This window comes from Sardina pilchardus, chromosome 4, assembly GCF_963854185.1.
Source record: "Sardina pilchardus chromosome 4, fSarPil1.1, whole genome shotgun sequence".
Lineage (NCBI taxonomy): Eukaryota > Metazoa > Chordata > Actinopteri > Clupeiformes > Clupeidae > Sardina > Sardina pilchardus.
In genome coordinates, this window is record NC_084997.1 from 18,061,179 (window position 1) to 18,073,430 (window position 12,252).

General features: G+C 42.8%; 1 protein-coding gene across 1 annotated transcript in view; it reads right to left on the bottom strand.

Moving 5' to 3' along the window:
- kif5c (kinesin family member 5C) overlaps positions 1–12,252 on the bottom strand; it is a 33,333-nt gene that overhangs the window by 19,930 nt on the left and 1,151 nt on the right. Inside the window, exons 2-10 of the mRNA XM_062533654.1 lie at positions 6,440–6,527; positions 6,259–6,332; positions 4,060–4,164; positions 3,280–3,328; positions 3,051–3,106; positions 2,724–2,811; positions 1,804–1,928; positions 922–1,026; positions 328–476 (exon numbers count right to left, since the gene is read on the bottom strand). Coding sequence (XP_062389638.1) covers positions 328–476; positions 922–1,026; positions 1,804–1,928; positions 2,724–2,811; positions 3,051–3,106; positions 3,280–3,328; positions 4,060–4,164; positions 6,259–6,332; positions 6,440–6,527 — 839 coding nt within the window. The remainder of the gene's footprint in view (positions 1–327; positions 477–921; positions 1,027–1,803; positions 1,929–2,723; positions 2,812–3,050; positions 3,107–3,279; positions 3,329–4,059; positions 4,165–6,258; positions 6,333–6,439; positions 6,528–12,252) is intronic.

Consider the following 12,252-nt stretch of genomic DNA (forward strand, 5'->3'; position numbering starts at 1 on the left):
CCATCCTTCCACTTTCTCTGACTCACCCCTTTCTTGCCTGCCCGTCTATCTGTTTGCTTATCTGTCTGTCTGCCTGCCTGTCTGTCTGTCTGTTTATTTCTGTCTGTCTGTTTATTTGTCTGTTTAACCTTGTCTAACCCCTCCATCGATTCATCCCACTTACCTCTGTCTAAACATGAGTGTAGGCTTGGTTTCAGGGAGCGATGTGTGTGTGTGTGTGTGTGTGTACCTCTGGCCAAACATGAGTGTAGGCTTGGTTTCGGGGAGCGATGTGTGTGTGTGTGTGTGTGTGTGTGTGTGTGTGTGTGTGTGTGTGTGTGTGTGTACCTCTGTCCAAACATGAGAGTGGACTTGGTTTCGGCCTCATTGTAGACGGAGGGAGAGCAGCAGATTATGATGGTGGTCCTGCAGTTTCCGCCCAGAGAGTCCTGCAGGATCCTGGTCATCTTGCTGTCTCGGTACGGCACGTGGGCTTTCTGAAACCCACAACAGATGGAAGTCATGAGTCTCAAAAACAATGGTCTTTTTCCCAGAGAACGAAGATACAGATTATATGAATTAGATACATTATATGCATTTAAGCTTTACTACTTTTACATTGCCTTTTAAGTTTACAAGCACATCAACAACAGAGTGGAAATACGCTATTTAATATTTATGATACCCTAACATCCTTTACAGTAGTATCATGACAGATACGGAAAACTGTTTGCTTGTGCTCAAATAAAAAAAAGTGTTTTTCCATCGCTCAAAGACAAGAATAATACATTTCTTCACAGCCCTAGTTGACAAAATAAAAATGATGATGACAGCAAAGAGAGGAGAGGAGAGAGAGCGAAAGAATGAGAGAGAGAGAAAGAGAAAGAGAAAGAGAAAGAGAGGGAGGGCAGAGAGAGTACAAGGGGCTGACAGAACACTTACGTTCCCTTCAGCCAGAGCGGCGATGACGTTCCCCAGAGCAGAGAGGGACTTGTTGATATTTTTAGCCTCGTCCAGCACGGATCCCTCTGCCCCAGTTTTACTGACCTTAAAGGCAAAACACACTCACACTTGAGAAGACCGAGGTGAGGGACTGAGTCTGACCTCCAGCGGTACCCAGGAGGTGACGGGGACAGAGAGTGATGAAACAGTACACTGCACTTGACTGCCCACTCGGTCCATCTTATATTCTGCTACCACGGTGACCGAAGAGAGAGGATGCTTTATTCAGGCTTAAAACTATGCCACATTTGGACTAACATATCTAATATATTATAATCAATGATGGAAGATCTCTACGATGGATAAAACCAATGATATAAAATGTTGACCTTCTGAACAGTAAAAGTGGTCACGGGATACTGCCAGTTGCGTGTATGTGTGTGCTTGTGTCCAGTTGCCGTGTGTGTGTGTGTGTGTGTGTGTGTGTGTGTGCTTAGACCTTGACCTAGCTGTCTCCTATGATCACTTAATGAATGAACGAATTAATGATTAAACACTCATCATGCAAACATGCAACTTAATCAAACACGCTTCCCTGAAACTATACTGTAATGAAATGTCTTGCACCATAAAAGAGATTTTCAGAATGGCATAATTTATACTATCCATCATTTTTCATTATGGCATATACTCCATACTACATATACTTTCATATACTTGAAAATGCCTGTTTCTGACATCTGAGAATATAGGTTGGTTGCTGTTGCATCTGAACTGGTTGCCACAGTAAATCACTGTGATTCAGACACTCTCCTCCTCCTCCAGACGAGGCGACCGTGAACACGAGAAGGGGAGCATCACATCGACCGGACCACGTCTAACCTTTTCGCTGCCAGCCAGATCCACCAGATAGAGCTTCCCCGACAGCTTCTTCTCCGTCTCCACGTTCTCCTGCTTGATGTTGATCTGGAAGATGCTGTGGCTGCGAGAGCTGTGCTCGTTCATGTCTGCGGAAGGACACGGAGGAAAGGTTGTAAATAACACAGGGGGAGGATATCTGCTGGGACAGCAGCCCCTCAGAACCACTCACATAGTCCCAGCATTCAACACACTTGAATTATAACAGTGACAGGTGAAAACCATTGCTCTTTTCGGCTTTGTTTTCACACTGTTTATTAGGTCTGTATTTCGCTGATATGGGAGGGTAACGGCAGACGAGAGAGAGAGAGTGAGTGTGTGTGTGTGAGTGTGTGTGTCTGTGTGTGTGTGGTTAATGAGGTGCGCATTCAGTGTCCTCAAATGCCCTACAGGAATGGCCTGAGAATACTGCAGAGAGGAAGCACTATGGCAAGCAAATGCTGGGAAGAGTGGCTCGAAGGAAATGAACGGCTTCCAGTAAACATCATTCATTATAGGGAAAAAGAACCACATTTGCAATGCCTGGCCGTTATTTCTGCCTGGAAAGTACTCTCTCCTCCCATTCGTATGCTAACTGTGATATTTTATAGCATGCTACATTACATTTAGCAGACATTGTTTTGTCCAATGTGATTTACATACAGTATGTCAAATATATTACAGGGATTATATTATCCACGGAGCAACTTGCTGGGCTTATATTAAGTGCCTTGCTCAACAAAGGCACAACGGCGGAAGCCAGGAATTGAACCGACAACTTTCAGGCTACTGCATGCTAGCCCATCTCCTTAACCACTACACTACCACCGCCTAGATGTTAGACTTGAGGTCTGCCAGTTGACTCCATATGCAGTATAGTATATGAGGAGTTATGGGTGTCTCACTTGTGACGGCGACGTGGCGGTTGGATTTTCCCTCATCAATGACATCCATCACCTCCTCTGGACTGGACACAAAGCGCTCTGTGCAGCCCTGAAAACATCAAACACACACACACACACACACACACACACACACACACACACACACACACACACACACACACACACACATTGAACTTTTAAACTTTCAGTGTAGTCAGAAGACTTTAGGTAGATATAAAGGCATGTTCTTAAGATATATTAATGTTGATATTACACATGAATCACTATAGAAGGGAAATGACCAAATTATGAAAACACAAACATGGAACAGAGAAAACAATGTTTTACCTTCACATAGGGCACCCTGAATTTGTCTTCATGTACAGCCAAGTTGATCTTAGACACTGAAATAGTCAATACAAATCTATAAAGATATTTTAAATGTACATACAATTTCAGAAAGACACTTTGCAGAGCATAATCCTGGGTTACTGTATTTACACCACCATACTGTCACTTTCATCTCCCCAACAAGAACATTACAAGTAAATTCAAGGGCAGACTGCCCACTGCTCACCATCCAGAAGATCTCGAATTTTGTCAAGGTAGATCTCAAAATAGGACACCTGTGGACAAAGAGAGAATTCTAAATCAATTTTACATTTATGACATTAATTTCTGTAATTTCCAAACTATTCGCCACAATTTTACAAAATGTCTTCAGCTATGAGGTTAACACACGGGGCAGTTAATATGATACTAATACGGTTTTGTTTCTTTTATCTTGCATAAAAAACTGTCCTGCGGCTTAAACACAATGCAGATAATACACAGGAAATTATTGTCCTTGACTCTGAACATTTGGCTACCTACACCAGCGTCCACTAACATAGAAGTGAAGTCTGCTATATTCCTGACAATAAATGTACACGATATAGCCTAAAATACCAGTGCCATTAACAAACAATATTTACTTAATACATCTACTGTATATGCAGCTTTCAAGAATCCAACATAGAACAAAACTGTGCCAGTGAGGTTTGTTCTCTGAGTCACAGAAGGGCACAGGTGGGATCTGTAACACAGTGACCCGGATACAGAGCCCATAGCCCATATGGCACAGGTGGCAGATCCGGTGGCATCACAGGGGGTATCTATGGGTGACCTGTTATCTCCCGCCAGGTCAGGATGTCCTCTAATCCAACAGAACGACCCCCTACTCAGATTATATATATTCTAAAACAATACCACAACGAGGCACCGTTGCTGCAGAGAATTGGTCTAACATAATGGAAATCAATGTATCGGAAACACATACCAAGGTACCAAGTCATATTTGAAATAATGACTGAATCACCTTAATGTGGAACTCCAGGTTCTCGTCCATGGAGTAGATGTGGTCAAATATGTCCTGAGCGATTCGAGGGATAATACCCATGACATTAGGGTCGTGCAGTTTGCCCTTAGGATAAAAGAGAGAGAGTGGGAGAGGCAGCGTGGGTTACATAAGTATGCACAAAGATAGATTAAGGATATTCATTTCACTGATGGGAAATGAAGCCGGCAACACGCAAAGCACACCATCCGTGACACAGAAGCTAATCAAATAACTCGGGTAAATTATTTTAAAAGATAGATGCACATAAGTGACTGGAGTCAGGATTAGATGAGGATTGTATTCTGTTTTTCATTAGTTCATTTCATTTTTTTAAACATTCTAACCTTTGTGCTGAAAAAAGCTGTCTTTTAAGCAGTTAGTTATGTTACAGAGCATTTACGACATTTATGAACTGATACTGTGTGGGATAACGATGAATCAAACATTCATGACACGAAAAATGAATCTGACCTTGGGCTGTTTCTAATATCAGCAAACGGATTGATGGTTCAGTGTAATTGGCTCTGAGTCTAGACATTGGCATTGTTTGATATTGTATACAGAGTGTGCCCCGCGGGCACCAAAATGCAATAAAACTGTTATTGACTTAGTGAGAATAAAAACATGATTAGCTCAAGTGGCAGTTTAGCCAAAAAGACACGCACGTGCACACACACACACACACACACACACACTATGCGTGTGTGTGTGTATGTGTGAATGTGTTGGCAAATCTTCGAACACAGGATTGAAAATGACATTACCAGCAAAAACAGCATTATAAAGGTGTGTGTGTGTGTGTGTGTGTGTGTGTGTGTGTGTGTGTGTGTGTGTGTGTGTGTGTGTGTGTGTGTGTGTGTGTGTGTGTGTGTGTGTGTGCGTGTGTGCGCACATGTGTGTGTGTGTGTGTGTGTGTGTGTGTGTGCGTGTGTGTGTGTGTACAGGTGTAACATTTTTATTAAAGATTTCAGTTTATAAACGTTAAATCATTTTCTTTCATATTTCCAGACACTCCCTAACGGGTACGGGCTGTTTCCAGGGTAACTGCTGCAGTCTCCTGTTGAGCAATCCGCTCTGGTGAAGTGGCCTGCCTCCGCCTGACGCGCCACCAGAATCCCGCCGCACCGCCACTTCCGTCCAGTAATATGGAGCTTCAGCCAAATCAGACGAATGCCAGTAACCAACCAGCAGACCAGGAAATGACATCAGAGGATGACCACTGCCACTTCCTCTGGAGCACAGAAGACAACTGTACTGGTCCACGGCCAGAGTTAAGGCCAAATGTAATTTGTGTCATGATGCAGCAGATCTGGAGCCTATTCCGAATCTCTCTGATTAAGATATCAGGTATCTCATCCACCTCTACCTTGTGCATCGTAAGGGTGGGCATGAATGGATAGCTTCCTGGCAACACTTTATATTTAGCACTGATGGAGGAGGATAGTCTTGGGGGACAGCATTATAGAGTTTTACAACCCAGAAGGACTTTAGGTCTCTCATCTCTAAGCCTCCAAGCCTTATTTGTATTCTGCAGCCTGCTGTTTTTCCCTAGGTCAGTCCTTCAGTGTAGGCCTACTTGTACATATAAGACAGATAGGAGAGATACTACAATTGATAAACCAACAACATTCCATCATGAAGAGGAACACTATATTCATAGGCTATGAGAACAGCTGTAAAACCCGACTGCTTGCGTTTTGAGGCTCCTACGTTTACAGCAAGTCTTTGGCTAAAGGGGGTGAGGGATGTTTGGGGCTCGATAAAGCAACCATGACAAAGCTTGGTGTTAGACTGCAGGTGAATCCCCAGGCCTGTAATCCTCACCGCATCCTCTAATCATCTTGTTTCACTGCTCTAAGACTCTTATGAGGACATTAAATGAAAAAAAAAATCCAGTATCTTTAAACCCCTTTTCCGGAAACCCCTTAGGATTATGGCTCAAGAAAACTTAATCTCCGTTTATTGCCTCGCAAGAAGCTTGTGTTATTGAACATCAAAATAGAAAAAAAAATGTAATTGTAATTCAATTATATTTCATAGACCTAAAAATAGATTAAATTTGGAAAATCAACTTTTATTTATGCTCCTAAAGCAGTAATAGTCATGAAAGCATTTTCTGTATGTGGACCCTGTTGGTCTGTCAGCACAGTATTTCTGCAGTACAGTAAAGAGCCTCACCTCCATGGTGTGGGTCTTCCCTGATGCCGTTTGGCCGTAGGCGAATATGGTGCCATTGTAACCCCCAAGCACATCTGTGGAAAACAACAAACACGTTGTTGCAATTTCAGATTCAACTGATGAATAAATCAACACATTATCTGTGCTCAATTACGCTCAGGGGCTGTGGAAAAGACTGTACCCTTGACTATCTGTTTGGCGCAGTTCTCGTAGACTTCCACCTGTTCTGTGGCGGGCGGAAGGACTCTGTCGAAGATGTATGGTTTGCCCTGCCAAAGCAAAACAAAAAATCAGCCCAGGTCATTAGCTTTTATTTGCACACGGTTTCATTCAATTTAACTGATCAAATCTAGTTAAATCTGACTCATATTAAATTGTCACAGACAGATTCATTATAACGTATTACACATTCATTACAAACACAGGCATGAAATATGGGGTTTTGTAACCCCTCCAATAATCAAAATGGCCAGGGCCGGGTTTCCCAAAATCGTTAAGAAGCTCTTAAGTCCAAGGAACTTCTTAGGAGCGTTCTTAGAACATTCTTACAACGCTCCTAAGAAGTTCTTAGAACTTAAGAGCTTCTTAACAATTTTGGGAAACCCGGCTCAGGTCAGCTTCCCAAATGATCATATCATCATGATATGAAGTGGAGGTCTCAATCCCAAACAAGTACAGTACATTAGAAACCCATACAGTACATTTACACGTCTGACAGTTAACCAATTCCCCCACAGATGCCCCTTACAGCCTGGCGCCCAACCCCCGATTTATTCATGACCGTGTCCAGCCAGGACTTACACACTACAGTTTAGGGGGGGAGACAAAATGTCTGAGATTGCGCTTTACTGTATAGTAGCGTCTGAAAGATGAGGTTCCTCGCAGTCCTAACTGGGGCACAGCGGATTTAGGGGGGTCCCTACGGACCGGCTAGCGCGGCAGCAGCATCCAGCTGCTCGTTGAGCTCGCCAAGGCCCTCGGAGATCGGCGCTAGCACAGGAGGGAGCCGGGCCATAATCGCATAAGGGCATTTTACATGCCGAGCGTGACGGAGCGACTTGCCTGCCACTTCTATTAACACAGGGAATTACAAGAGCGAAGGAACTGCACGAGGCAGAGTTCCTCCTTTGCATGACAAGTGGAAATTGGAGTAAGCGTTGGAGTTTCTGCATAGTGTGTGTGTGTGACAGAGAAAGAGTAAAATCTAAGCTTGCGATTGTGGCTGATTGTGGTTACCAAAGTAAGAGAACAAGATCACATGCTATTACTGGGTCTTCATTCAAGGTCATCAGCATGCTGTCCAGCAAAAATAATCCTACACTGTACACAGTTTGCTGTTACAGAAATTATCTGAACAACAGACTGTAATAAAGAGTCTTCAGACAATAAGACAGTTGTGTGTGAGTTAATCCACTTAGAATCATGCCGTTTCACAATCTCTTTTCCACATTACTTAAGCACAGAAGAGAGGGAAGGTTTGTGAGTGGAGCTCCAGGGTGAGCTTCGACAGACCTTGGTACAGACCCACTCAGACCCATCCCCCCAACTGCCTATCAATGCTGCTCTCCTTTGGGACCCCCCTGATTAAGCTGGTAATTCACACGGTTTTCTATTGTGGAGCTGAACCCATTAGCCGATCGTGGCCCTGATAAAGCAAGAAAAGGCACACTTAAATAGCATCAGTGCCAAATGTGTCCGCCGGTAAGCTAATTATGAAAATGTTTAGTCTGTGTTCATGAATATATGTATTTATTTACATTAATTCCTACAAAAACTTGGATGCTCATTCGATTTGTTGAATTTTGCACTTCACCAAATTATCTCCTCCATCTCTCACACTCATGCCAACACACAGAGGGAGGTTTGAGCTAGCACACATCACACTAACCTCATGATAGAGATTAGATTAGTAAACTATATGAAATACTCTGTGGCACTCAAGGGCCTTCACTGTGAGAGCTTTACTATGAACACAAAGGGGAGGCTGATCAATATGTTTATGTAAGTGACTATGTGTGCACATGTCTCTCTCTGTCTGTGTGTGTGTGTGTGTGTGTGTCGGGAAGAGGGGGGTTGCTTTTTCAAGAGTGATTGAGCATATCTGTGACATTTCTAAACTCCTCTGCCAGAAGCTGATAGCTATTGGAAGCCATGGTGCATCTTTACTTTTTGCCCCTGCACTTTCAGACATCAGCAACACAGACAGCAGGAGAGATGGAAAGACACTGGTATGTCTACACCAAGCCAGTCGCCACGGAAACCACCTCCCAGTGGGAGAGACCTTTGCTGATTGGACATCAGTTGGCTCCGGGGTGTTCCCCAAAACTGATTGCACAGGATGGGAACATGATTGCTCAGAGGAGCTGGAATTTTAATTTAAATTTAACTGAGTGTGTGTGTGTGCGCGCGCACGTGTGTGTGTGTGTGTGTGTGTGTGTGTGTCTATCTGTCTCACATTTTTTTGTAAATACAGACATGATAACATAGATAGAGTAAAAATAATGCCAGTGCAACACAGATGCCGTTTTCATTTAGTTTTAAGGTGCATAACAGTGACTAATGTTTTGAAACATGATTATGTATCAAGACTAAAAATGGAACCTGTATCAGCTTCTTCTTGCTGCATTACTGTCTTGACTAGAGAAGAACCCATTTAGAAAAGGTGTGTTTTAAGACTGGACACACAGCCATGTTTTCCCTGCGCTTGGGCCGTTTGACCTCACAGTGCCCTCGCCTCTTCTCCACCATCTCATACTGAGGCACACTGTGAGTGAGATATACTGCTGCTAAGATTTACACAGATGCACTCCTACACACACACACACACACACCTCATTATCAGCACACTGCATACGAGACACGTGACCGTGCATACACAAAAGACACACATGTATGGGGTGTACACCACACACACACACAGCTATACTGACATGCACACACACACACATCCTTGCATGACGTTCCAACACATACAGTGTATTCCACATGACATGTTCTCTTTCTCAATAATTGATGTGGTCTCTCGTGAGATGGCCACGGTCTTATCAGAGGAGAGGGGAGAACAGGAGGTCTGCCCGGGCTCCGTCACAACTAGATGAAAGCTAAGAGGAATCAATGCTGTAAATGGCAGAACTCCTCTCCCACCATTTCAAAAGAGCACCACCAGCAATTGTGTACTCAGCGAAGCAGTAGCGCTTCTGAATCTGGTCTGTAGAGCATCCATGGCCACACACAGCTCTGTCTGTTGAAACGCTCTGTGGGAATTCATATGCCACATTTTATCCTACAGGCACTGACTGACTCTCCTGCCAGATGGGCTTCACAACCTCCCATCTCTATCGCCATGGAGACATTATTCACACAGAAGGACCCCAAGGTCCTGCTCACGTTGGAAGTGAGGCGTCAGTGTCACCTATTGACTGTAGACAGACGCCGTTGAAACAAGGTTTCAGGAGAGCAAATGTCATAACTGCATCTATTATTTTCCAGACTGACCACCATCCACAGCGCTGTCTCTAGTCTTCCTCCCGATTTCATCCATGACAAGCTTCGATATAAACACACAAATGACTACACAGAATAGCCTACGCTATTAAATATACATGGAGTTATCCACTGGCTAGACAATTCCAATCAAACAATTCTGTAGATATTAACAGTCAAAGACGGAAGGGGATGCATTAGTGTTTATAACAAATGGAAGGACAAAAGGCTGATATATGCACCATGCATGAGCAACTGTAGTCAGTGCTGATGGCACTTTTGAAAAGGGGGTCCTCTGAATGTGGGGGCTGTCTGGGGTCAAGGGATTTCAAACAGTCGATGAGGAGAATGTAAAATGCATGAGGGATAAAAGGCATCCCACTGGTTACTTTAGGCAGGGTTTCCCAGCCGCACTGTGGACAAGACAAATCTCTTTATTCAAGGGAAAAACCTTTATTTTTCAGTTTAGATTTACGTTATATCGAGATATTTGATGGGGTTTTATCTTACATTCTGTAACACTATACATGAACATCCCTTGACTGACAAAAGGAAATGCATCAACTCCATATAATCAGGTAAATAAACATCAGCAGTTGAACTACAACAGCAACTACTATTACTATTAATAATAACAACAATAATATATGCATATTATTATTATGATGATAATGATTATTATTATTATCAATAATAATAATAATAATAATAATAATAATAATAAAGTTATTACTCCGTTTCTGCTTATTTTATGTTGGCAGTTGTCTACTGTTATCGTTCATGATTGTCTTACAAAACAAGCAGGCACCTGAGACTTAAATCCATTTATCTGCAGGAGATGAAATTAGTAAATGGTGCGAAATGCACTTCAAAAGCCAGAGATCATCTGACAGAGCAGTGTCTGCACCCCTTTCCACACTTTTACGGCAATCTAATTATCTCCTAATGAAATGGAAAATTAAGTTGGTCTGAAAATCTAAAAATGCATCTTTGAAGCTCTGAGGGTTTTTGTTTTTTTTTACTTTATTTTTTTTTATTTTAATTGCTTTGGGAATAGCATAATGGGACATTGCAAAATGTTTACACAAATTAATAATATAAGCAGCATACTATTAGGCTATATAAGATAGATAGATAGATAGATAGATAGATGGATAAATAGATAGATAGAAACTTAAATGCAACAAATGAAAAAGAAAGACCTTCAATCATGCCATTGTCACAAAACCCACAGCTGTCAATGGGGAAAGGTTGGATATGGCGTGGAGGGGGGAAACGTGTGTGAATTTAACCCTTCCCCCACCCCTCACCACACTAATTACCATTTATTGGCAGTCCCCCCAGCACCAGACCTTGCTCCTAATTCTCCTGAGCAACACTGCCAGCTACATAGGTACCAGCACAAAGGAGTCGTCTGAGCTTGAATTCAGCAGCCTGGGTGATGAAGCATCTTACCCTCACACAGAGTTATGATGCAGCATGATTTGCGCATCCGTTTTTTTTTTTTTTTTTTTTTTAATGGACACACAGATGAGTAGACAAAGTGATGGAGTGCAGGGGTCAGAGCAGCTGAAAGCTTATGATGTCCAGCGAAGCAAGCCTGACTGCTGCCAGACAGCATTTACAAGTAGTCAACCACAGACACACGTAGGCTAATTATTAAGCCCTTGTTCATGTGCCTGTGCTGACTAAATTGGCCAGCTGCTCAATATTAAATAAAAGATGTTAAATTATGATATTAAATTACAGGTTTTCATCCTGTGATTTAGCGAAGGCATGGCATTATAGCTCTAAAAGTAAATTTGATGTGTACATTTTTGATGTGCAGAGGATAAAACAAAAACAAAGATATCTGTAAAACAATCACACATGCAGACGTGTACACACACACACACACACACACACACACACACACACACACACACACACACACACACACACACACACACACACACACACACACACACACACACACACACACACACACACACACACACACCATTATATTAGACAGTTAGATTAGCCAATATGCCTGAACTGAACATTGGCAATTCCCAGTCCAGTCTGATCATGCACATATACTGTTGCCATTTGTGATTGAAATTAGGAACAGGCAGTGATGCAGATGACAGAGGGCAGGCACTGGCCTGTTTGCTTATGTGGGTGATGTGTAGCCTACATCACTCTCTAGGGAGGGGACACAGCTAGTCAAGGCCAGAATGAGTCAGGTGTCTATTGTTGCTTCGGCTGCAACTGCATACACATATTCATTAAGGGAATCTCAAGCTTGGGGACAAATGTTCCCAAGAGAGGCATGAGTCACACAAAGACTCAAACTGTTTCAGATCGTTATCATTTCTACACTCCAGAATCTATGAAAACTATTAGTCACGTTCTCCCTCCGTTTCATTTCCACTGAATATTTCCAGGGATCTTGTATTTGTTACGCTCGGCAGTCAGCACAGTTGCAGTTGGTCTCTACATTTGACAGCCATTTTCTCCTGTCAAGTG